Consider the following 26299-nt stretch of genomic DNA (forward strand, 5'->3'; position numbering starts at 1 on the left):
TGCCTGTTTGCCGCCACTGCGGTTTCTTATCAGCCCGTTGGGGTTTCACAACCTCTCGTGCTTCTTGCATGTTACGGGGCCCCTCCCTCTGCAGGCTCTAGGACATGGTGCAACACCATCCTTTTTCCCGTGGGAGTGGTAGCCAGGCTGTCTGTGTTCTCTGGCCAACTTCCCCTACCCTGTCTTACGCCTAGATTTTCTCCAAAAGAACATCCAGTGCTGGCCCTGCCAGGGGCCCCAGCCCAGTTCCCCGTCCTGGAGGAGCACAGGCCACTGCACAAGTACATGGTGTGGTCGGATGAGATGGTGAGGACAGGAGAGGCACAGATCCACGCCCACCTCGTCCGGCCCTACGTCGGTGTTCACCTGCGCATTGGCTCTGACTGGGTAACTTCCTCCTTCCTCTCTTGGCTGGGTGGGACACATCCCTGACCAGGGCCCATGCCTGTGGGGGTTGGACAGCGAACCCATTGTGCCAAGTGCCAGCCAGACCATAGTTTTCGCTCAACCAAGTCCATGGAGTCCCCACGTAAAGATCCCACTGTGTGTCATGATCCCACTGTAAACACATCCAACGTGTGGCTCCAATGTGCTTGCTCGCCAGCTCTTGTTTTCACAGTTCCTTTTTTTATCTTCATTTTGCAGACGGATAAACTGAGATATCAAGCTAGATTTCAGGTCAGCCAGCAAGCCAGAGAGCTCAGACCCACAGCCCTGGAGCCCTCTGTCCCAGCTCACTGTTTAGTCAATAGACTCATTGCTGAAAAGCAAGTTCTGGAGATTGGGTGGGGCTCCCAAGAAAAGAAGGTGTCATCCTCTAAATTTGGAGGCCCCTTAACTGTGCAGAAACCTCATCAGGTCACCCTCTGGAGCGATATAGACAGTCTCCTGAATTTGCGTAAGAAGATATGTATATATGAAGTATGTATATTAGAAATGCCCATTGTTGAAGAGTTGAAAATACATAGAAATTAGATCAAAATTCATTCAGAGTCCATTAGGAAAATAATGACACACCTACCCACTAAATTCCCTTCCCATCCCCGTTCCACAAAGAAAAAAAGCCAGGCCCAGAATGTGTTATGAGTGGTTTCAGCCAAACCTTCAAGGAACAAATAGTTCTCATCTTTACTTTCTTCAAACGTAAAAAGATACAAGATGCTATTTTTATAAAGCTAGCAGAGCACTAATACCAAACTCAGGTAATGTCAACTCAGATAAGTATGTAGCCTATTCTCACTTATGAACATAGACAAACAGATCCTAAGTGAGGTATTTGCGAGTGGAATCCATGTCAAAAGAACATGCAACACAAACAAGTAAAATTTATCCCAGGGATGCAATGAGGTTCTATTAACTATATTAACACCCAAAGAAGAAAAATCATATAATGATCTCAATACAGGCCAAGAAAGCATTTGGGAAAAGTCAACACCCATTTATGATTTAAAAAAAAACAACCTCTTAACCAAGCAGGAATAGAAGGGACCCACCTTAACCTGATAAAGGCTATCTCTGAAAGCCACAGCAAACACGTACTTCGTGGGAACTATCAGAAGTGTTCCCCCTGAAGTCAGAAATCAGATAGGGGCACCCATTATCACTGCCAGGGTTCAGCATTCTCCTGGAAGTCCCAGATAATACAGTAAAACCAGTAAAAGAAAAAAAAAAAAAAGAAAAGAAAAGAAAAAACTTTGTAAAAAGCCAACATCCCACTACTCAGAAATAACCACTGTTACTGTTTTGAGCCATTTCCCTCTTCCCTCGATGCCCTTTTTTAAAAAAAACATTGGTGAGCTCCTCCCACACTGCTTGCCTTTCCCCAGTTACTGGCTCTGGCTTCTGGGGTTCCAGGCCAGTTGCCATTTTTCACTCTGTGCCCCTGCCCCCCTCGCAGAAGAATGCTTGTGCCATGCTGAAGGACGGGACTGCGGGCTCCCACTTCATGGCCTCTCCACAGTGCGTGGGCTACAGCCGCAGCACAGCCGCCGCTCTCACTGTGACTATGTGCCTCCCCGACCTGAAGGAAATCAAGCGGGCCGTGAAGCTCTGGGTGAGGGCTCTGGACGCCCAGTCTGTCTTCATCGCCACGGATTCTGAGAGCTATGTGCCCGAGATCCAGCAGCTCTTCAAAGGGAAGGTATGCACGGGCCCTGTGGGGTGCGGTGGGGGAGGAGTCTGGGAGAGCACAGGGTCTTCCCACCGCTCCCACTGCGCGCTTCGCGTCCTCCCGCCGCCAGGCTTTCGCTTGGACATTCAGTTCTCCAATTCTTACCCTTTTTTCAAACACCAGCTCATAACACCTCTGCAGATTCACTCCAGTTTTCCCTCCACTCCTGCATCAGATGTTCCAACTGGGAACTGTCACAGAACTTTGTCACATCTTCTCTGAGATACTTTCTAGGCTGTATGAGACTAGTGTGGAAACATAGCATTTCTTCCCGGGAGTTACGGCTCCCTGAAGGCAGGCCCCAAGACTGACTCACTGTCCTATTCCTCAGTGTCTAGCCAGGTCCTTTGACCTCTTCCAGGCCCGAGACCCCGCCTTGCTATCACCAGTGTCTAGAACAATGCCTAACACACAGTGGACAGTCGATAAATGTTTGCTGAATAAGGATGTAAAAAGTGGGCCCTTGGTAGCGAACCAGTGTAGCGGAGGGATGGAGAGCATGGACTCCGGGAGCGTGGGCTCTACTCACTGTGCAGCCTGACACCAGTCACTGCCTTTCTGTGCTTCTGTTTCCTTGTCTGCACGTTGGGACTGAGGGTGGTATTCATCTCACAGGGTGATTGTGAAGATCAAATACAAAGAAATGAAAGCTGTCTGGTACAAAGCAAGTGCTCAGTAAAGTTAGCCTTCATTGATAGTAGAAGTTGGTGGTTGGTGAGTAACAGGAAGCTCTTCTGTGCTTCGTTAATGCTTAAGGAAGCCGTGAATAGTGGGTATTCAGTACATCAATAAGCAGAAGAACGTGCTTGGTACTGTATGTGTGAAGAGCATGTACTGACAAAATGACTGAATTAGTAAGCATTCAGTGAGACTTTGCTGAATGAATGAATGACCCAACTGCTTGTGTAGACCTTAAAAGGTAGTGAGTGTGTCCTCACTTTCTAGTAGTGAGGGAGAGGCTCCCTGTCTTTTGCTCCAGACACAGCTTATAAAGAAAGCACTGAGTCAGTGCACTCTGGTCTCCCACCCACCAACTTTATAGAGGAATACAGAGCTGGGAGACCTCGAAGCACATACAACCCAACCTCTGCGTTTTATTGCTGAGGCAACTGAAGTCAAAAGAAGGGAGAGAATTTACCCAAGAGGTTGCAGAGCTAATTATAGTGGGTGTGACACAGAGTGGGTAGGTTTCAGGGAGTGGGTGAAATTGTTCAGGGGCTTTTGGCCATGATTAAACTCATATTAGTTCTTTGCTACCATCCAAAGAGCGAGATGACAATTTTTGTTACACCAGAAATCTCTGTGACAGCAAAGCACTTTCCATCCCAACTCTGCCCACACTGCCACGTAGGTACTAAGTTGAAGCATGTGGAGAGCCCCGGGGAGTTTTTTGTGAGTTTTTAGAGGTGATGTACTTGTTGCGCCTAGAGCCCCTTGCCATTTTCTATTTCCTGTTTCTGCACCGCTGTTCCTGCCCTTCCCCCTCCTCAGCTCCGTGGGCTCAGGCCCCACCTCCTGGACTGAAGCCGTGCTTCTCCACGATGCCTGGCCAGTGCTGAACTGGGGATGCTGATAAATGGGAAGTGGTGGTGCTGCCCTCCAGGGCTCACGGTCTAGACTCAAGAAAAGAAACTTCGCAGGGAACTGTAATACATGCCATGGGGTGGGGGCAGGGAGCTCATTCATTCAGTTGCCCAGAAAACAGGCGATTCTTGAGGCAGGCTCTAGCCAGCATGGACAAGCAAGCTGACACAGCCCACCCCTCATCAGGTGCAAGGGACTAACATTAATCAGAGAATCACTAAGGAGCAAAAACTACAAACTGAGATGGGTGCTCTGAAGCAAAGGAATGTGGTTCTGTGAGAGCGCAGAACAGAGGGCCCTGGCCTAGATGGCGGCGGGGTGTGGGGAGCCAGAGAGGCCTTTCCCAAGGAGGCGAGACTGGAGCTGCAGGGGGAAGGTTAAGTAGGAGTTAACCAGGCAAAGGGACAAGCACCCCACATCCATGGAAGAGCATATGCAAAGGTCCTGAGGAAGGTGGGAATCTGGTGTATAGTGGCCAAATGTATGAACAGAGATGGAGAGGTGGCCTGCAAGGGGCTTTATAGGCCACAGTCAAGATTGCTCATCTTTATCTGAAAAGCAGCAGGGCACCATTTAAGGGTGTTCAGTTTGGGGTGGAGAGAACGACAGGTTAGAATTGTCTAAAAAGGTTTTCTCTGGCTCCTCTGTGGTGAGCAGGCCAGGAAGAGAGGCAGCAGAGAGACAGTGAAGAGATAAGAGAGGATGGTGGCTGGCCAGGAAGTGGTAATCCATCAAGAGAAGGGTTCACCTTTGGAGACTGTCTTGGGGAATAGACTGGGCAGGACCTTAGGCTCGGAGGCATCAGAGAGCAGAACTGGATGGGTGGAGTGCTCTTCGGTCAGGTCACGGTTGGTGGGGGAAGCCCAGCCCCGGTCGGCCGGTCAGGCCAGTCAGGCTAGGGCTTCATGAGAAAGGCAGAACTTGAGCTGAGCCTTGAAGAGTATGATGGGGCTTTTAAAATTTTTATTTATTTACTTTTAGAGAGAGGAAGGGAGGGAGAAACATCAGTGTGTGGTTATCTCTCGTGTGCCCCCTAATGGATACCTGGCCTGCAACCCAGGCATGTGCCCTGGGCTGGGAATCAAACCAGCGACCCTTTGGTTCTCAGGCTGGCGCTCAATCTACTGAGCCACACCAGCCAGGGCCTGGTGGGCATTTTAATGTGTAGTTACAAGGTATTCCAGGCAGAAGAAACTAACAAATGGGAACAAGTGAATGAGTATTGTGTTTGGAGCTGATGTTGGCAGCAGGAAAGGAGTCCTGAGGCTGGAGTTCCATGTGAGTGTGGTCCAAGGCAGCTGCTGGGCAGTACTCTCAGAGGCTGATGCTACCTCTTAATCCTCTCTGCACCTCCTTTTGGGTCTGTAACTTCCACAGAGAGGGAGAAAGCTGGGAATATGGCTGCAGGCCTTAGCTGAGCTGGCCACCTTGGCCTACACCCAGGCTAAAATACCCTGCCTTCCCTCCTGCAGGTGAAGGTGGTGAGCCTGAAGCCCGAGGTGGCCCAGATCGACCTGTACATCCTTGGCCAGGCCGACCACTTTATTGGCAACTGTGTTTCCTCCTTCACCGCATTTGTGAAGCGAGAACGAGATCTGCAGGGTAGGCCGTCCTCTTTCTTTGGCATGGACAGGCCCCCACAGCTGCGGGATGAGTTCTGACCCTGGCTGGAGCACATCAGCAGTCCCAGCTGGGCCCTCCTGCCTGGCCTGGCAGCCAGAGCTGCTCCCAGGATTGATCTCCAGAAGAACGAGCTTCTCTTCAGCTGCCAAGGACAGAAAAAAGTACCAGGACTGCCTAGAGGAGGAAGATGGCCCAACTCCCAGGGTACGGGACTTCTAAGCTCTCAGGGGCCAGACCATCTTCCCTGCGTATGTACTTCTGGCTATTTCTCCTGGGAGTTTCTCACACCAGCAAAGTAGCCCGACCACTGTCTTTTGGTCTATGCTGCTCTGAGCAGCCTGGGATGCTGCACTCTCTTCAAAGAGATTTTATATATATTATGTATCTCTCTCTGTATATATATCAAGATATCAAGAGAGAGATTTTTATAGTTTTCATACAAAGTCATGACTAACCTAGAACTCTCTCATTTAAAAAAAAAATCCATGAAGTTCATTAATGTAGGTACCTAAAGTGACCTTAACCGAATGTAAATGAGGCTCATGGGATGGAGGTATTCGCCACTTTTCCATGTGACCCCCAGAGTGGCCCTCAGACTCATCCCTGCTCCCTGGCCAGAGCCACTGTTGGCCCCGCTTCTTGGTCCCTGTGCAGGTTTGAGGCATGAACACCATCCTCCACTGCAAGCACTATGCAAATGGAAGTTCTCCGTCCTGGTGCCACACAGAGCTCCACACGGCTGAGTGCTGCTCACGCAACACACTCCCCGCGAGGAGCACACGCCACCAGGCCGGACTGTCATGGCACTGGTCTTCGAGCCTCTTGGTAGTTGGTGGCCTGCCACAAACCTGGCACCATCAGGGTCTTACGACCCATCACCAGGGGCCAGAGCTTACGGGCCTGGTGGGACCCTCCTGAAAGCTGCCATCTCCTCTTCTGATCTCTTGTCTCGGGTCTGGTTGTAGCATTTTTCCCTGAAGTCGGCATCCAGGGCCTGTCCTCCCAGCCTTTCTCCTGCAGCCGGAGCCCTCAGATTGTATTCTCGCCAGACAGTATTTGGTGAGCCTCTGGCCAGACGCAGGAGTCACTGGAGTCCTGGTTTGGAAGCACTTGTGCCCCTTCCTGTCCAGTGTACTCTCTGACTGGTGAGGTTTACAGTCTTTCCTTTTCTCTCAGATACTGTGGATGTAATCATCCATGACTCCTCAGAGTCTGACGACTTGGCCTTGTGGCTCTAAAATTCAAGTCTAACACCTGCTGATCTCCCACCGTCATGTGACTTCTCTTGGTCTTTGATCCCGGGAAGGTGGAGGAGACACTCATGAGAGCCAGGCCCCCAGCTTCAGTCTGGTACTTCCTCCTCAGGTTACCTTTGGGAAGAGATACTGTTTTTGTCAGGGCAGGCTGGGTCAGAGGTTGTGGGGCACCAGCAGGGTCAGGCACCAAAGGTGACATTTATTGCTTAGAGCCACTGCCCAACTCTAAGCAGGAGAAACTGTATAGAAAGGGCCTTTGCACTTTCCCTCTCGGGAAGAGTGAGATGTTTTATTCCTAAGTGGGCTCTGAGAGATGGTTTATGTATTCAGACTCGTTCATGAGCCTCTTTCAGAGACACAGAGCCTGTGCCCCTGCCTCCAGTGGCTGCTTGGGAAAGCGTAGCTCACTGGCTGGTTTCATTTGCTGGTTTCATTTGCTGGATTCATTTGCCCACCACAGCCGCACACTAGGCACATGCATTAGAGTCTGGGCTCTAAAGGGCCATCCAAATCACGTTGATTGGCATCACCTGTAATAATAGCTGTGTTTCTGGGGGAGAGGGCGCCGGAGTTGTAGGCAGATTCAGTGTGTTCTGTAGGCAAGCACGTTATTCCTCTTTGACCCAGTTTTCTCACCTTTAAAGTGGCGATAACACTGACTGGGTTGTTGAAGGGCTCAAATCAGATAAAGCATGTAAAAGAGCACATTGTAAACTTGAAAGAGACAAAGGCACATCTGTGCCAGTTGATTATTTTGACTGCCTCTTGCCACATACCTACTCTGCTGGCACTGTGCTTAAGTGATTTATGGGCAGTCTCTGATTTGCTCCTCCTTCCCACTTCCCCCAGCCCTGGGAAGTAGGAATTACTGTTATTATCCTCTTTCTGCACAAGGAAAAACCATCAGAAAATTCTCGCTATTTTCCAAGACCACACAGCCGGTGGCAGTAAACCAGGATCTGGCTTCCCAAAGCCAGTGCTGGCAGCCACCGTGCTCTGCTGCCCCCGGTTCACAGGATGCACTGTACTCCCAGTAGGTTCCTGCTGTGGGCGTTCGGGGAGGGGGAGGTCACCCAGGAAACAGAAAGCTACATGAAGCTTAAAGTTCCCTTGGCCAGTTATTCCACATCCTTTTAGTAACAGGTATTTATTGATCAACTATTGTGTGCCAGGTACTAGGGCTCCAGCAGGGAATCAGAAGTTTTCATTCTCAAGGGATTTGCATTGTAGTAAGTAGACGTGCAAAAATGTACTGTGGTTGCCGCTGGTTAAGTGCTGTAGAAGCAAATACAGGGCACGAGGGCCAAAGAGGGGGAGCAGTGCTGTTTTAGGTGCCGAGCTCCGGTGGGGCCTCTCCGAAGAGCGGCTGTGAAGAAGGGAGGGGCGCTCACTCCGATTTCTGGAGGTAGCGCATTCCCAGCAGAAAACAGAGGAGACAGCAAGTGCAAAGGCCCTGAAGCTGACGTGGGAGAGTGAAGAACAGTAAGGAGGTCCATGTGGTAGAAGGGAGGCAAGACACTGCAGTAGATCGCAGCGGGAGAGGTCACTCATCCTGCAGCCTAGCGGGCAGCGGTAAGGCGGGGCCTGGCTTTCACTTGGAAAGATACGGAAAACCTTTGTAGGGACTGAGTGGAGGAGGATCATGGTCTGATTTGTGTTTCTGAAAGACCTCTTTGCCGCACAGAGAAGCAGTGGGAGGAAGGAAGAGTAGAAGCAAGGAGACCAACATGGAGCTGATGCAGAGATGCAGGTGTGAAAGACGGAAGGCCAGACAAAGGTCACTGCGCCGAAGATGGTAGGAAGAGGTCAGACTCTGGACACGTAAAAGTATTTTTAAATTTCAAGCTTTTTTTTAAGGTGTAAGTCTTTGCATAGTTTTAATTACGCAGTGTATGCAGTGCACTGTCCTGTCTTTCACTTGGCTGTGTATCACTCTCCATGTTGTTACGTGGCCTGAGTAAACGTTTTTAATTATATGAAATTTCACTGAGGGGTGTCCCAGAGTTTATTATCGTCCTATGATGAGAACCTAGTATGTTCTCAGTTTTTCACTATTCAAAATATATTTTTTGTATGGATTTTGTCTTTTTACTTGTTTATTTTTGTTGTTGTTTGTAAAGTGTTTTTTGTATTAAAATACTCCTTAAGGTAAATTTCCAGAAGTGGATTTGTTATGTCACAGATTTAAATATAAAAACTTTCATTATGGAAAAACTCAAATATAAATCATGAGTGATAAAATAAATTTCCAGTTTCAGTAGCTGTAAGCGCTTTATCAGTCGTGTTTCATTTACAGTCTCGGCCCCGAGTCTGGGTCTTAAAGAGAATCTGACTGTGTTGAAGGAAGAGCCATCCAGGTCTGCGGACACACTGTGTGTTGGTTGGAGACGAGGGAAGTCCAGGGTGCACCGAGGCTTAATTAAGACCCAAGCAGCAGGGAGGAGTGTCCCTGACTTGCAAAGTGACCATGAGACAGGTCACTCACCCCTCTACCTTACCGCTGAGTTAGTTCCAGGTGCTAATGGTGGTTCCAGCAATGTTAACGCAGGTGGTCTCCAGGGGCTCCTTGGAATGCTGGTCAGTAAGGCAGATTCCAGGAAGCTGCAACTCGGGAAGCACCTACACACGATTTTGGTGCCCAGAGGCCTGACATCTACTTCAGTTGTGCCCAGACCAGCAGTATCAACCTCACCTGGACAGCCTGGAAGTGCAGACTCCCTCTAAGACCAAAGTCCCATGTAAGTGGTGCTTTACCATGATGAAAATATGACCAGCTATTTTTGAAGAGGTTCACATGTTAGATTTCAAAGGCATAAGGGTCTGGATTCAAATTCTTATGGTCACCTCTCAATAACTCTGCCTTGTCAAGTTACTCAAATGTTCTGATCCTAATTCGTCTTCTACGAAAAATAAATGTGTAATAGGATCTTTAAAAAGGAAAATGCAGGTTCCCAGCCGCCCTGTGCCCCCACATCGTGCCCCCACATCTGCTGAATCAGAAGCTCTGGAAACCTTAAGGTCTTTAGGAGCTAAAGTTTGAGCCACATGGGTCCGAAGACTGTGGGTCGGCCAGCAAGCACTGATGGAGGGCCTGCTCTGCAGCCCCACCCCCGCTGCTTTCCACCATCACCCCGGTATCACCATGGTGGGTGGTTTGAAGAGGTGGGAGTAGCACTCAGTTCGCGTTGTAACATTGACCGATCTATCTATTGGGCACTGAGGAAAGTACACAGCCAGGTAGTCAAACCCTTGACTTCACTGATTTTATTGTTTTAGAAATGGGTCCACATTTTTATAAACAAAACAATGGGAATTACTTTTAAAAAAAAATTAAGTAACTTCCAATAGAGATGGGTTGTGGATTAAGCAGAAATGGAGAAGCAGTGTTCACAGGAACCAAAGATGGGAGACACCATCCTCCAAAATGTAGAAGGGAGTGGAGAGGAAGGGAGTGAGGAAGGAGAGACAGGATAGAGGAAGAAAAAAGGTTGAGCTCTCATTTCCATGTTCTGTTCAAAACGGCTTAGCGACGACGACTAATAATAATAAGCATTCCCAGGCCCAGAAGTAAAGATCCCTTTGTTTTCTATCCTTAGTGGAGTCGACAGGGAAAAAGCCACAGCGTGAAGGCAAATCCTGCACTCTGCAGTATGTCGTTAGAATTCAAATTCTCACTTGAAGCCTCTTTTATTTCAGGGTTGGGACCTTTCCCTTGAAATATGAGTATTTAAGGGCAAGCAGGTTTGCTCTGTTTTTACATGTATTGCTCAGCAGCCCAGGATGCCAAGCTGAACCAGATAAACAGTGGGAAGGAAAGGAACAAAAGGCATTTTCCAGCAACCACCTCTTCGCCCAGGTTCAGTGACTCAGCACGGTGGGGACAGTGCCTACCCAGGGGTGGCAGAGGGAAAGCCTGGGAGGAGACCCCACCCCTCTGAAAAGCCTCTTTAAAAAAGCATTGGCGACCTCCATGCATCCTCTGCAGTATGGGAACTATTTTCCCTCTCTAACAGGGTCCAGCAAGTACAGGGCGCTAGCTGGCAGGAGAGAATGAGCTTTTCAGCGCCTCCTCCGTCCTCCTAACAATTCCAGAGAGGAAGTCTCGGTTCTGTGCCGGCACGTGTTTGAGAGAGCACACCTCTCAGAGTCAGACATTCGCTATCTAGAATTAGTAACACTGGTTTGCTTTCATTATACTGTATTTATTTTTAGATACTTTGTATTTGCATATTTTCATTTACAGATGTGGTTTAGAGTTTCCTTTTAAGAAATTTATTTAGGTTACAAAAAGTGAGTTGGTTTAGAGGAAAACAATAACTAAATGATGGCAAGTGGATTATGACGATTACGTTTAGGAGACCCTCCTTCACCCTTATTTTTATGCCAGGCCCCGAAGACCCTCAGAAGACCCACGGGGCTGTCAAGGGGGAGGGGCAAGTATTGAAATTATTTTTTTAAAGAAACTCTATTGTCCTCACATCTCTATGCTGTTGTCAAGACTTTCTCCTTATATCTTACTCATTAATATCTTCTTCTAGAAATTTCCCTCTTCTGAGCTCCTCCAGCACCTTGAAATTGTACTAATAACCAGCATATTTTGTTTCCCATGTGCCATGGCTGTGTTCTAAACACTTTACGTAAGCTAACTCATCAAAGTCACAGAATAACTCTATGAGGTTGGCCTTCTAATGAACTCCTTTTTATAAATAAGGGCTCTGAGGTACAGAGAAGGGAAGCAAGTAACTCAAGCTCATACAGCTTGTGAGTGGCTCAGACCCTGAAAGTATGGGACAAATGTCAGTGTCGTTAGCCCCTGTACTGTGCTGCATCTAATGTCACTTATCAGAGGACCTTTGCTTCTTCATTTCCCAGCCAGATCAGAGCTTCCAGGGACAGGGACCATGCCTGGTGTATCTCCCTCTTCCAGCACCTAGCCCGTCGATTGCCTGGCTTATAAGAATTCCCACTGTATGTGGGTTGGTTGAATGAACGGATATGCAGAGAAAGTGGTTTGGGCAGGTGAGATGACTTCTGGCATCATGGAACATTCATGGAGGACGTTGGTCAGGTTGAATGACGGGTATGATTTCAACAGGTACTCATGGGGAAGAAGAAACAGAGTTCTGGATGAAGAAAACCATGTTGGCAAAGGTGCACATCGTGAGCCATAATTTGTCTAATGTAGCTGGATTGGGGGAAGAGTTGAGAAAGTTCATGGGCATCCGGACACAGCAGGGGGTGGCACCTGGGGTGGCAGCGTACAGAGTTTGTATTCCTAGGAGCAGTGGGGAGCCAATGAAGGCTGTGATGTGAGGGAAGTGACACAGTCAAAACTGGATGTCAGGGCTGTTAATATGACTGTGGCTTGAAAATGACTCGGGAAAGACTATGGTGAAAACCAGACAAAGAGCTAAGTTTGTGGGGAGTGGGGAGCAGTGCCACGTGTGGGTCTGGGGAGGTAGAGACTAGAGACGAGGGAACAGGTGAAGGTCTGAGCAACACGTGAAGGGCCTGGAGGACCAGACCTGGAGTTTGGCCTTCTGTGGGGAACAGAGGAGGCTTTCAAAGTCAGGGTGCTTGGTCAGGTCTTACTCAGGGCTTGGCTCTGGGTCAAAGGCAAGCAAATGGGGTGAGGGCAGGGGAATGGAGTGATCTTTCAGAGCTCACTAAGGAGCAACCTGAACCCTCTTTGAGTGAAGGGGCCCCTGTGGTGCCCTTTAAGGACAGGACCAAAAGGCAGAGCTCCGACCATGTAAATCATTCCAAGAAAAGTTTTTTGACCTGGCTGGTGTGGCTCAACGGATTGACCATTGACCAGCAAACCAAAAGGTCACCGGTTTGATTCCCAGTCAGGGCACATGCCTGGGTTGTAGACTGGGTCCCAAGTTGGGGGCGTGCAAGAGACAACCAATTGACATCTCTCACACCGATGTTTCCCTCCCTCACTTCCTCGCTTCCCCTCTCTCTAAAAATAAACAAAATCTTTAAAAAGTTTTTTGCTTTTTATTTATTTTTTAAAAGATTATATTTACTTTTAGCCAGGGGAAGGGAGGACAAAAGAGAGGGAGAGAAACATCAATGTGAGGTTGCCTCTCACATGCCCCCTACTGGGGACCTGGCCCAAAACCCAGGCATGTGCCCTGACTGGGAATCAAACTGACAACCTTTTGGTTCACAGGCCTGCACTCAATCCACTAAGCTAGACCAGCCAGGGCTTGCTTTTTTAAAATACATTTTATTTATTTATTTTTAGAGAGAGGGGACAGAAAGGAGAAAGAGTGGGAGAGAAACATCAATGTGTGGTTGCCTCTCATGTGTCCCCTACTGGGGACCTGACCTGCAACCCAGGCTTGTGCCCTGACTAGGAATCGAACCAGCAACCCTTTGCTTCACAGGCCCGAGCTATACCAGCCAGGGCATTTTTTAAAAATTATATTTTATCGATTATGCTATTATAGTTGTCCTGATTTTTTCCCCTTTGCCCTCCACCCAACCCCCTCCCCCCTCCCTCAGGCAATCCCCACAGCACTGTTCATATCTGTGAGTCATGCATATAAGTTCTTTGGCTTCTCCATTTCCTGTACTGTACTTTACATCCCCATGGCTATTCTGTAACTACTTGTACTTCTTAATTCCTTCACCTCTTCACCCATTCTCCCCCTCCCCACTCCCATCTGGCAACCTTCTAGTAACTTCTTTTCTCTTGCTTTTAAGAGTCTTTCTGTATCTTTACCCTTGGCCTTTTAATAATGATCTGTCTTAGAGTGGGCCTCTTTGCATCCTTCATAATTGGGACTCTCTGTGCTTCTTGTACTTGCATGTCTATTTCCTTCACTAAATTAGGGAAGTTTTCTTTCCTTATTTTTTTCATATAGATTTCCAATTTTTTGTTTTTTTTTCCTCTCCTCCTGGTACCCCTATGAGGCAAATGTTATACTTCTTAAAGTTGTCCCAGAGGCTGATTATACTATCTTCATTTTTTTTGGATTCTTTTTTTTTCTTGTTTTGCATGATTGTTTTTACTTTCCTATGTTCCAAATCATTGATTTGATTCTCAGCTTCATCTTTATTTCAATCAGTGTATCCTTTGTTTCTGACTGGATCTTTTTCTTTTTTATTTCTATCTTTCCATGTGCTTTATTGGCCATTTGTGTATCTTCCTTGGAGAAATGTCTGTTCAAGCCCTTTGTTCATTTTTAAATTAAAAAAAAAAATTTAATTGTTATTCAAGTACAGTTTTCTGCCTTTTTCCCCAACCCCAGCCTACCCCCCCAGCCCTCCCCACCTTGCTCCCAGTTCCACCCAACTCCTGTTATTGTCCATGTGTCCTTTATACTTGTACCTGCAAACCCTTCATCCTTTTCCCCTGAAATTCCCTCTTCTCTCCTTTCTGGTCAGTGTCAGCCTGTTCTCAGTTTCAATGTCTTTGGTTATATTTTGCTTGTTTGTTTTGTTGATTAGGTTCCTGTTAAAGGTGAGATTATATGGTATTTGTCTTTCACCTCCTGGCTTATTTTGCTTAACATAATGCTTTCCCTGATTGGATCTTTTTTATGCTGTTGTTCTCACTAAGTTCCTCGAGCATCCTTATAACCAGCGTTTTGAACTCTGCATATGATAGATTGCTTATCTCCATTTTGTTTAGTTCCTTTTCCTGAGTTTTGATCTGTTCTTTCATTTGGGCCATGTTTCTTTGTCTCCTCATTTTGGCAGCCTCCCTGTGTTTGTTTCTATGTATTAGTCAGAGCTGCTATGACTCCCTGTCTTAGCAATGTGACCTAATGTAGTAGACATCCTGTAGGGTCCAGTGACACAGCCTCCCCTTTCACCCAAGCTGGGTACTCAAGATGCACCCTTCATGTGGGCTGAGTACACCCTCCTCTTGTAGTTGAGCCTTGGTTGCTGTTGGCATGTCAATGGGAAGAATTTACCCAGGCCAGTCAGTTGCAATGACTGGCTGTGACCACTGACCACCAACTTCCACCTTCGGTGGAGGATCATCTGTGCAGGGGCAGAGTGGCGGTGCTCTGATGTCATCTGCAGCTGTCCACTGGTGCACGGGCTCTGGGGTTTCCCCGGGTGGTTCAGGCCAAGGTCAGCCCCAACCTGTGATTTGCTCAGGGCACCCTGCCTGAGCTGTAAAACAATCTGAGATGGCTGCTCCTTGTGCTGGGCTTGGAGATTCCATGGGGAAGCCAAGTTGCAACTCTAATCTGGCTGCTGCTAGGGCTTACTGAAGCCAACCGTTGCTGGTTTTATAGGATTTAGGAGCCAAGGTGAGCCATTCTTAAGGAAAAGCAGCTTGGATGAGCCTGTAAATTGGGGGGGGGGGGCGGGTACGGGATGTAGAGCCTCTGTAGCTCTGCAAGCTGGATCACATAGTATTAGCCAGGTTGATGGAGTCTCAGATTTGGCACCAGCCTATGGGCTCTGTGGGGCAGAGGGCTCAGCACAGGGACAACGGCCTCTGCTTGCCCCAATGCGAGACACTTCAGCTTCTCCCTGTATACCATTGGTGCCCTTCAAGCTGCCACCCTGGTGCTGGAGCCCAGAGAGAGAGAGTCTGAGCAGGTGAGTCTGTGTGTGGGTTCCCCAAGAGGAACCTCTCCGGGCTCCAGCAGCCTCCTCCACTGACTCAATCTGCTCTGGTTTTCACAGCCAGGAGTTATGGGGACACCAATCCTAGTATTGGGGGGCGTGGTATGGGTCTGGGACTCCTTGCTCCCGAGATATCCCTCCCAAATTTTTACCCACAGGGGAGTGGGGCCAGCCCATTCCACATCTGCATGTCTCCTCCCAGTCTGGGTAGGTGTGGTTTCTTCAGTTCCGTAGTTGCCAGACTTCCATTCACCTGGATTTCTGATGTTCCTGAGTTGTCATTTTGACACGGTAGTGCAAAGAGGCCAGCCATGTCTACCTATGTCACCATCTTGACTGGAAGTCTCCCAAAACTTTATTGAAAATAAATTCATTCACAAAGTAAAAAATTCCTAAAGTACAGAACAGTATATCTGTACAGTGAAAAATAAGTGCCTATTCCTAGCCCAGAACCCTCCCCAGAGGCAAACGTTGCTAACAGTTTCTTGTAAACCTTCCAGAAATTTTTCATGCCATTCATAAGCACCCACCTATGTGTACATTGGTTTTTTTAAAAACCCACAAAATTGTATTGTCTGGCTCTTACTTTTTTCACATAACATACCCTAGAGCTTTTTCTGTATCAGATTTGCACATCTTATTTTTCTCACCCTCCATATTCTGTACTATGAACGAACTATAATGTATTCAGTGTATCGTGAGACATCTAGGCTTGACGTTTCCGTCTGTCCGTGCTGAGCAAAGCTGCAGTGAAGAACCTGGAACAGATGCCATTTCCCATGTGTGCACATACATCAGTAAGACGCATTTCTGCTGCTGGCACCGGTGGTGGGGTACATGGTGTGTGCATTTTGAACTTTGATCTGGTTGGTGTGCATGGTGTGTGCATTTCAAACTTTGATCAGCATGGCTGTCCCCCTCCAGCAAAGCTGTGCTCAGTGATCCCGCTGGGCACAGTTCCCAACACCGTCTGGCTTCCTTAGTTCTTCACACAGCTTTGGGAGAAGCCACTGGTCTTGGATCTGGACGCCTCGATTTCTGTCCTGATGCGGAGCGTGCCGGCTGTGCACAGCCTAGGAGACGGGTTTCAGTCCTGGCTCAGCCACTAGCTTATGTGTGACTCGAACAAGTTATTAGCCTCTTTGGACCTAGGCTTTTACATCTGTAAAAGGAAATAACATCTTCGGTCAAGTTTCCTCTTGAGAGTCAGATCCTAAAGCACAAAGCCAAAATGTATTCTCTTTCTATCCTAATTTGTTAAACTTGTATGGGACATAACTCCATTCCACTTGGTCAGGCTGTTGTGAGTACTTAAAGAACTAATAGTTTACAGGAACAAGTATAGAGGACACGCGGACAAAAAGTAAGGGGGGTGGAAATGGGAGGGAGGTGGGAGCACGGGGCAGGGTGGACTGGGATGGGAGTAAAAGGCAGAATACTGGACTTGAACAACAATAAATAAATTTTTTAAAAAAGAACTAATACTGCCATTGTATCTGCCACGTAGTAAATACTGGATGGTTTATAGTATTATTATTTCGTGAAACTGCAAAATCTTTCTCAGGCTCAGTTTCTTCGGCTCTAAACCAGCGCTGGCATGGGGCTGCCAGAGAGATTCCCAAATCCATGAAATGTTTTTCAGCTATTACACCCATTTAAGAGAGGGGGGATTCAGCTTTACCGGGACTCTGTCAGCCCTGCTAGGCACTGCCCGCTGTGAGCTTCCTTTACCTCTCTCCCTGGTTTTTCAATGTTGTGTTTGTTCGCAGTGAGACCTCTTTCTCCGGTTGCTGTCAGTGGAGTAAACAGGACCCTGAGTGCTCGGCCTGCGGGGGAGATGGGCTGGTGGGAGCGGTCCTCGGTCCTCGCCTGCCTCTAGATGGAAGATGAGGCCCCTGAGAAGTAGGCCCTGGAGGGAGCCAAGGAGACCAAAGGTGCGTGGGGGGAGGCAGGAAAGACGGTCTTTGCAGCAAGAAAGGCCCAGGCCCTCTCTGAACTCTTTGTCTCCTCTTTGAGTATAAAACTCCTCTTTGGGGTGGGTGACCGTTTGAAAGGGGCACTAGGTTTGGAGTCCAAGGGCTTGTGCGCGAAGCCCAGCTTTATCATATGTCCATTGTGGGATCACTGGGACTCATGTCCTCATCCGTGAAATAGGAATGCAGATTCAACCATTGCACCCTTAGGAAATGAGTCCCTCCTCCCGTGGAACTTGCTCTCGAGTAGGAGAGAACAGATGAGAAATAAATACACGATGTGTAAGGGGTGATCACGACTATGCAAAAGCGTGACTGGGGTGGCTAGGCAAGGGCTCGTCCAGACGACATCTGAGCAGAGTCCTGCAAGTGGTGAGTGAGTAAGCAAGCCGTCTGGGGATGGGCATTCCAGGGAGAAGGAACAGCAAGTACAGGAGGGCTGGAGTGGAGCTTAGCCTAGTGCATCTGAAGGACAAGGAGTAGGGGGTGAAGTATGAGAGAGAGCAGTGTTGTCTCGTAAACTAAAGGGTCGCGTGTTCGATTCCTGGTCAGAGCACATACCATGCTGCAGGTTTGGTCCCCAGTCAGGGCATGTGTGAGAGTCAGCCAATGGATGTCTCTCTCTCATATTAATGTTTCTCTCCCTCTCTCTCCCTCCCTTCCCCTCTCTCGAAAATCAATAAGCATGTCCTTGGGTAAGGATTAAAATAAAAAGAATACTCACATATTTCTTCGACCTTCTGTGTGGGTCAGGGATTTGGGAGCAGCCTGCCTGGGCAGTTCTGGTCTCCCGCAAGGTGGTAGTCAGGTGCTGGCCAGGGCTGCGCTCATCTGAAGGCCGGACTGCGGCTGGAGGCTCCATTTCCAAGGTGGCTGGCAAGGTGGGGTTGGTTCTGGGTGGGAGGCCTCAGCTCCTCTCACAGGACTGCAGGTGACCTCACAACTTTGGGGCTGGCTTCCCCAAGACTGAGTGACTTGAGAGACCAAGACAGAAGCTGCGGTGTACTCTGTGACCTGGTCTCAGGAGTCATACGCCCTCACTTCTGCTTTATTCATGGCTCACACATGCCAGCCTGATTCGGTGTGAGAGGGGACTGCACAAGGGCATAGGTACAAGGAGGTGAGGATTCTGTGGGCCGTCCTGGAGGGTGACTGCCCACGTATTTTGTTCGCTTGTTTTAATGAACATACAGTAAATTTTTTTGGTCTGTAGTTCTATGAACTTTAACACGTGTAGATTTGCGTAACCACCACCACAAACAGGATACAGAACAGTTCATCAACCCTCAAAAAACCCTCATGTTTCCCTTTGTAGTGACACACTCTTCCCGCCCTTCGCCTGTGGTATCTGCCAATCTCTCACCATAGTTGTGTCTTTCTGAGGATGTCATATAAATGAAATCATGTAGTATGTCACCTTTTGAAATGGGCTTCTTTCATGCAAAATAATGTCACTGAGACTCATCTGGCACAGGTATCAACAGCCTGTTCCTTTTTATGTCCTGTATCGATATACCATAGTTTGTTTATGCGTTTACCCGTTAAAGGGCTTATTTCCTACTTGGGGGAATTACGAATAGAACTGCTATAAACATTAGTGCATTCTTTCTCTTGCCATGTCTGCTACTGTAAGGATATGTATGTTAATTTTTTGTTTATATTGTGCCACAAATCCTTTATACCTTGTTTTTTTGTTGTTGTTTTTTAGTTTTTCTCTCTGTTGTTCACATTGGGTGCTTTCTATTCATCTGTCTTCAAGTTCAGAGATTCTTTCCTGCGACATCTCTATTTTACTGTTTAGCCCATCCATGTAGTTTTTTAAAAAAAATTTCTGCCCTGGCTGATGTAGCTCAGCAGATTGAGCACGGGCCTGTGAAGCAAAGGGTCGTGGGTTCCATTCCCAGTCAGGGCACATGCCTGGGTTGCAGGCCAGGTCCCCAGTAGGGGACACATGAGAAGCCACCACACATTGATGTTTCTCTCCCACTCTTTCTCCTTCCCTTCCCCTCTCTCTAAAAATAAATAAATAAACTATTAAAATTTTTTTCTGTTATTGTATTTTTCAGTTCAAAAATTTCTGTTTGGTATATGTCTATCTTCTATTTAGAAAAAAAAGCTGAGGAAATCTCAGAGTCTTCATCCTTACTTGGAGTATTTTTTAAAATTTTGGTAAAACACGATAGCACAAAATCTACCATTTAAATCCATCTTAAGTGCACGGTTCGGGGGCACTAACATGTCGTTGCGAGCCCGTCACCACGTCCGTCTCCAGACTTTCTCTTCTCTCCAAACCAAAACTCTGTACCCAGTAAACACTAACTCCCATTCTCTCCTTGGAGTATTGTTTTTAAAGATTTTATTTATTAATTTTTAGAGAGAGGGGAAGGGAAGGAGAAAAAGGGAGAGAAACATCAGTGGTTACCTCTCATGCGCCCCACACTGGGGACCTGGCCCACAACCCAGCCATGTGTCCTGAACAGGAATCTAACGGGGGACCCTTCAGTTTACAGCAGGCGCTCAATCCACTGAACCCCACCAGCCAGGGCTATTTCGAGTATTTTTATCACTGCTCCTTGGAGGTCTTTTTCAAATCCTTGATGTGGGTATCTTTTCATTGCCATTTCCCACTCAAGCTGAGATTTTCCCGCTTCTTTGTATGGTGAGTCATTTGTCCTGGATATTTTTTTTTAATATTACACTATAAGCTCTGGGCCTCATTTAAATCCACGGAGAAATACTGCTCTTTCTTTCTTAGCAGGCAGTTGGCAAAGTGGGTTCAGGTTGCAAACTCCACCTGCCTTCTACGAGTTCCAATGTCAGTCCTGTTTTCAAATGCTCTGTGATGCCATGGGCATCAGCCCCGTGCGCATGTCACACGGAGGTCAACCTGGAACTCTCGCAGTGGCCCAGCTCCTTATTCATTCCTCTAAGCGGTTGAGGGCAGACCTACCCATGTTCCACTAGGGGGGGAGCCCAGGAGTCCATAAATAACCTCGTGGGCTGCTTTCCCTAACTTCCCTCCCAGAGATTTCCCGGGGACTTTCCGGTCCCCTGAGGCTTTGTTTACCTAACTTTGATATGAATTTCCCACAACTGCAGCTGCATCTGGGGCCAAAACAATAGGGGCTCATCCCACAGCTCTTCCAGTTAGAGAGGAAGGTTCTTCTCATACTTTCAGGCTCCTGTAGGCACTTGCCACCACCTCTGCCACCCATGGGATGGCCTGGGGGCTAAGACACAAGACAATGGACAAAAGAAAAGAAATAGGGGTCTCCCGAGTGTCTCTGAGTATTCGGAGTCCTCTTTTCAGTTTTCCAGCACCAGACTAGAGGGTTTCTGCTGTTCACACTGATGCACACTTCTAGGTGCATGGAGACCAGACTAGGGACTATCGGAGGAAAAAACGAAGTGAAAAAACTCACTTCCGAATTGGTGGTGCCTTAACTACTATTCTTCCCTAGTCTGCCTGCTGCTGTTGAATTTCCAGGGGCCTCGGTGAGCTGCTCTATGCCTTCTGTCCAGGGTTTGGAGCTGCATTCGGCAGCAGAGGTGGGGTGGAGACTGCTTACTCCACCTTAGGAAAATGGGAAGCACTACCCCAAGTTTCCCATCCATCCCTCAATCTCTCTGGAGTGGGGGGGACAGTTGGTTGCTGGGGGCCAGGTGGGAAGCAAGGAGGCCTATGAAGATGTTTGGGGGTTGAGTCTAGAAGATAGGTGATTGTGTCCTGGCTGGGCGGCTCAGTTGATTAGAACACCATCCTATGCCCCAAGGTGTTGCAGGTTTGACTCCCATTCAGGGCACACACTTAGGTTGCGTGTTTGGTCCTGGTTGGGGTGCACACAGAGGGCAACTGATCCATGTTTCTATCTCACATCGACGCTTCTCTCTCTTATTCTTCCCTTCCTCTCTCTCTAAAAATTGAATCCATAAATATATCCTTCAGTGAGGATAACAACAAAAAAAAGGTGATTATTTCCTGAAGGGCGAGTTGAGGCAGAGTGTTCAGGGCCCACAGAGGGGTCCACATAAGCGATGTCCGGGAAGGAAGAGCAGATTGGGAAGTCTGGGGTGCAGGGCCGGGGCAGGATGGAGGGTGAGCACTACGGGAGGGGAGGCCGGGCACGAGGCTGGGACTCCATGTTCAGAGGCAAGTGGTTGATTTCTGATCTGTATGGGTCAAAGAAAAAGGCCGGGCAATGTTTTCCACTAGCATGTGAGGAGGGGAAGCCCCCACCCCCAGACCTGTGACAGGATGTGGGGGTGCTCATGGGCGTCTGAGGCTTTGGCAGGGAAAGGCAGCAACCGGGTTCAAAAAGGCCGATGGCTCGGTTCCTGCGGAGAGAGAAGGGCACAGTTTTAGCGCTACCGCCGTTCTTGGATCTGACCACCTAGGAGAGGGGCTCCGGGCTTCTCTGCTTCTGTCCCCGAGCTAGTAAACCTAACATTTCCCAAGGGTTGTCTATAAATTAGAGGAGAAGTGGGAGTGGCTGGGGGCTACGTCAAAGAGCTTTCGTTATATTCTTTAAAAATGTTTTGAAACCATGTGTATTCGAATAAATGACCCCAAAACACAGAAGCTGAAAACAACATATATTGATTACCTCATGCGGTTTCCGAGAGTCGAGCATCTGGAACCAGCTTAGCTGGGTGGTTCCCGCTCAACGTCTTTCACGAGGTTACAGCTGGCGGCTGGGGCTGCAGGCCTGTGAAGGCTGGACTGGGGCTAGAGGGTCTGCCTTCAGGATGGCTCCTCCGCATGGCTGTGGGCAGCAGGCCTCAGTCCTCCCCCATGTGGGCATCTCCACAGGGCAGCTCTTGACATGGCAGCTGTTTTCCCCATAACAAGGGACCCGAGAGAGAGAGCAAGAGACCAAGATGGAAGTTGCGGTGCCTTTTATAACCTGATCTCAGAGCGGCATACCAAAATTTCTGCTGTTATCCTATCAGTGATTGAGATATTGTGACTTACAACAATATGTCCATTTGGCCATTTAGATGACCAAAATATATTCTCAGGTATAGTTGGTCTTCAGCCACAGTGGCTGGCTCACAGCCCTTAAAACCCTTGAAGTTTCCTGAGTGATAAGACCAGTGGGAGCATCTTTTGATATAATATTTGCTTTCTCGTCCTCAGTTTCTGAAAGCCCTTCAGAGCCATAAAGGTGAAAATGGGTGTCTTGACATTCATAACAAGCCCCTTTTCATGTTCACATTAAGGAAAGATAATTTTCAGGAAGTGCCTTGGGATGGGGGCTTGTTGCCAGGGGAACCAGCCATGAATAGAGGGCTGGAACTTTTGATCCCACTCCCTGACTCCAGGGAGGGGAGAGAGGGCTAGAGGTTAAATCAATCACCAATGGCCAATGAGTTAATCAATCAGGCCTTTGTAATGAATCCTCCACGAAAACCCAGCAGGAGGGGGTTCAGGGTGCTTCTGCTTTGGGGAACCAGAGTCATTGCATGGGCCACCCTGCAGGGCCCCAAGCTCCATGAGGACAAACGCTCCTTTCCTTGGGTCCTCACTTCATTACTTTATCTGGCTGTTGATTCATATCCTTAATATCCTTTGTAATAAATCAATAATCTAATGAGTAAATGTTTTCCTAAGTTCTCTGATCTGTTCTAGCGAATTATGGAACCCGAGGAGAGGGCTGTCGGACCTGCCATTGGCAGCATGTGAAGTTGAGGGCGGCTTCGTGGGTCCGAGCCCTTTACCTGTGGCATCTGATTCTGTCTCTGGGTAGATAGTGTCACAGTTGGGTTGAATTCTCGGACATCTCTTGATATTTGGGAATTGCTTGTTGATGTAAAGAAGCCTCCATACACACACCCCTTGAAACTGGGTTCAGGAACCCTTTCACTCCCATAAGTCATTGCTGGTTCGGCTTGAGAGGGGACTACACCAGGGTTGGAATACGGTGGGGGACCGCTGAGGGTCAGCTTGGAAGCTGGCCAGCACAGACGTGAAAGGATTACCAACCCAAGTTATTCTGTAAATTTAAAGAGATCACTGAGAAATTTTACTAATAGAAATAAGCAAGTTGTCCTTTTCTAGGACCTCAAATAAAAATGAACCCCAAAGCCTGTGTATTTCTATTATACGCACACATGTAAACGTACATGTGGGAAAAGGTGTGAAAGGACACACTCCGTTCCACTTCCTCCCGTTTCCTGGGGCGGAAACGCGATGAAGTTCTGTGAAAGGAAGCTAACCACTCTTGCACTATATTTTCTTTATTGTTTGCATCCTTGGGTCACTGTTCTAACTTTCTGTGGCTAGACAGCAAACCACTTTAAACTTAGTGGTAAAAGCAACACTCTTTTTATTCTGCTCACAGATTCGATGAGTTGGGGGTTTGGACAGGACACGGTAGAACTGGTTTGTCTCTGCTCCATGATATCTGGGACCTGACCTGGGAGACCAAAAGAGCTGGGGTCACGACATTTGTGTCACCCGCGCTCAGAGGGGGCCATTGCTGCCAACACCTGCAAATGGCCTCTCAGCTCAGCTTGGTCTTCCCCACAGCATGGAAGCTGTGTTCCAGGACAGAGTGTCCCGGGAGGAAGGGTCTGGAAAGAGGACCAGGCAAAGCTGCGTGGTTTTTATGAGCCAGTATCTGAAGTCGCATAGCATCACGTCGGCCATATTCTGTTGGTTAAACCAGCCTGCTCAGATCTGAGGAAAGAACACACAAATTCTCCCCATGGGAGGGGTGCCAAAGAACCTGTGGCCATTTAAAATCACAGTTAGTTATATGGTGTTAAAATCTATTTTAAATAAAGAATGGGAAGTAAAACTTTGAGGCTGCCTTCCCTGGGACAGTGGGTTGGGAGCACCAAGGCACACGCTCATAGCGGCTACCTCCCAGACTCAGGTCCTTCTGTTCTTTTTTTTTTTTTTTAATCCTTTCCTGAGGACATTTTTTCACTGTTCTGAGAGAGAAAGGAAGGGAGAGAGAGAAAAATCTGGTTGCCTCCCATATTCACTCAGATCGGGGACTAAACCCACAACCTTTTTGGTTACAGGACTACACTAACCAACTGAGCCACACCGGCTAGGGCGGTGCTTCTGTTCTTTATCTTCTTGAGCCTGATTATCTCAGGGAAGCTGAGATAACTTGGCAGTTACAACTTATATATATGTTTTTGTTTCTTTTCTTTACCTGGCACCAAGCCCTTTATGGGAATATTTATTTATGGGTTTATTTGTTCCCCATGCCTTGCTCCAAAAAGGGCTTGAAGAAGCTTACAAGAATTTCTACAGCATAATCATATGATTAAAAAATATGTACATAGATCAAGGAACCACAGTGAAGGGAAAGGAAAGTTGAAGTAGTAAGTTGAGACCAGAGGGGAAATTCGTTGTTAATAATATATACTGTAAAGTCTTAAGTAAATATTTGGCACTGCAGGGCTGGAAAGGATTATACATGTTATCTGATCCAGTTCCCTAACTGCCTCTTGAAATCCCCTTCCAACACCCAATTAGCCAGCTAGTCTCAATTTGCACATCTTCAGTGATGGGGATCTCACTGCATTGCAAGGCAGTCCCAGCTATTAGAAGTTGTGGACCCAGGAATCGCAAACTCCAATGCTTCCAAGGGCCAGGGAGGCAAGAAAAATGCACGAGCCAGGTTGGTGTGCAGCTGGGAAGAATGTGGCAAAGTGAAACGCACACACCCAGTTCAACAGGGGCAACTGCTACTCCTTCTAGGTGATCCTTGCCACGTGGGAACCCCCAACTCTTAATTCAAGAGAAGCTGGAAATCCCAATGTACACATGGGAAATCTTCTGGTTTTTCAGATGTTGGCAATTAATTCTCCATTTTATAAAACATAGCAGGCCAAACAAAACAGAACTGGTGTTAGATGCTGCTCACAGACCACCAGTTTGTGAGCCCAGAAGATGCTAAAGTCATGGGCTTCAGAACTGAATTAGAAGAGATTTTTGACTCTGTCTTTGCCAATTACTCACTGGGTAATTATTTAGAGCCTCAGTTCTCCTCTGTGAAATGGGGATAATAATAGTTTTGATCTCTTAAAGGGGTAGCTATGTAATAAGATAGTGTGGCACACATGATGCACCAATAAATACAGTGCTATAAGTAAAGAAATAATTTACAAATTAACAATGGACTGATATTTATAAATAATATATGCCATGTTAAATAAATGCAATAAATAAAATAACAACTGTCACAAGGGCCTCTCTGGGGCTTCCATCCACTAATTCCAGCTCTGCCTATGCAGGTAACTTTTGAAGAGTGGTTGAGGTACATTCCAAGGCTTGCGGCACTTTGTTTTTATTGATATAAGTGCAGGTCACACTGTCCCCTTAGGTGCCAGAACATTCTGACAAAACTCAGCTAGCTGACCGGGGAAGTCTGCAGGGTCTGGCTTTTGGATAGGGGTGATGAACAGAGATGTGTCGTGTAAGTGTGGAGAGAGGGGTCCAGGGAGAGGGGGCATTCCAGGTGAGGAGACCCCCTGCCACAAAGGCACAGAGAGTCTGGCAAGCTCATGGAGCCCAGCCAGGGAGAAAAGGGAAGTACCGTACAGCCAACTACGAGGCAGGCCTGTGTGGGCAGGAGGAGCCTCCAGCCTGTGCCTCTGGCCAGGCAAAGCTACCATGGAAAGCTACCTGGTAGCTACCTGGAAAGCTACCAGAGAGCTGTGGACAGGGACAAGGACAACCAACCAAAAATTTTTTTTGCCACCAGTCACTGATGTGCCGAACACGTTCCCATAGGCCTCACCTCAAGCCAAAGTTGTGAGTTTGTGTCTCGTCTTCATGAGACTAGGAGCCTCTGGAGAGATGAGAGATGGAGAAGAGATTTTTTTTTCTATCTTCCTGCTCTAGAGACACACCCAATATTTTCAGAGCAGTTGAGAGAGATGAAGAGACTGAACTGGGGCCACCTGTCTGTAGGCAGAGGTGACAATGTGGGCCCTAGATTCAGGTGGTGATGACGTAGCCTTGGGCAGTTTTCCCATTTGTACGATGGGGATGTAATAGTACCTTCATAATCAGTGATCATAATGGAATGCACCATAAGTGCTCCACAATTCTCCTCGCGTGATTTTCCACTCTC

General features: G+C 47.8%; 1 protein-coding gene and 1 long non-coding RNA gene across 2 annotated transcripts in view; one reads left to right on the forward strand and one right to left on the reverse strand.

Annotated features, from left to right (window-relative positions):
* The window catches only part of POFUT1 (protein O-fucosyltransferase 1), a 28643-nt gene extending 19743 nt beyond the window's left edge, over positions 1 to 8900 (forward strand). The window contains exons 5-7 of the mRNA XM_037143209.2: positions 195 to 387; positions 1898 to 2140; positions 5227 to 8900. Of these exons, the coding sequence (XP_036999104.2) occupies positions 195 to 387; positions 1898 to 2140; positions 5227 to 5415 (625 nt within the window). The 3' untranslated portion in view covers positions 5416 to 8900. The remainder of the gene's footprint in view (positions 1 to 194; positions 388 to 1897; positions 2141 to 5226) is intronic.
* Positions 8901 to 15563: 6663 nt separating this feature from the next.
* On the reverse strand, positions 15564 to 18280 carry LOC119047804 (uncharacterized). The gene is made up of 2 exons (XR_005082202.2): positions 17929 to 18280; positions 15564 to 16393 (listed from the first exon to the last, which is right to left on the reverse strand). It is a non-coding gene; the product is annotated as an uncharacterized LOC119047804 (long non-coding RNA).
* Positions 18281 to 26299: the final 8019 nt, after the last annotated feature.

This window comes from Artibeus jamaicensis, unplaced genomic scaffold, assembly GCF_021234435.1.
Source record: "Artibeus jamaicensis isolate MK-2021 breed Jamaican fruit bat unplaced genomic scaffold, CSHL_Jam_final contig_685, whole genome shotgun sequence".
In the NCBI taxonomy this organism is placed as follows: Eukaryota; Metazoa; Chordata; class Mammalia; order Chiroptera; family Phyllostomidae; genus Artibeus; species Artibeus jamaicensis.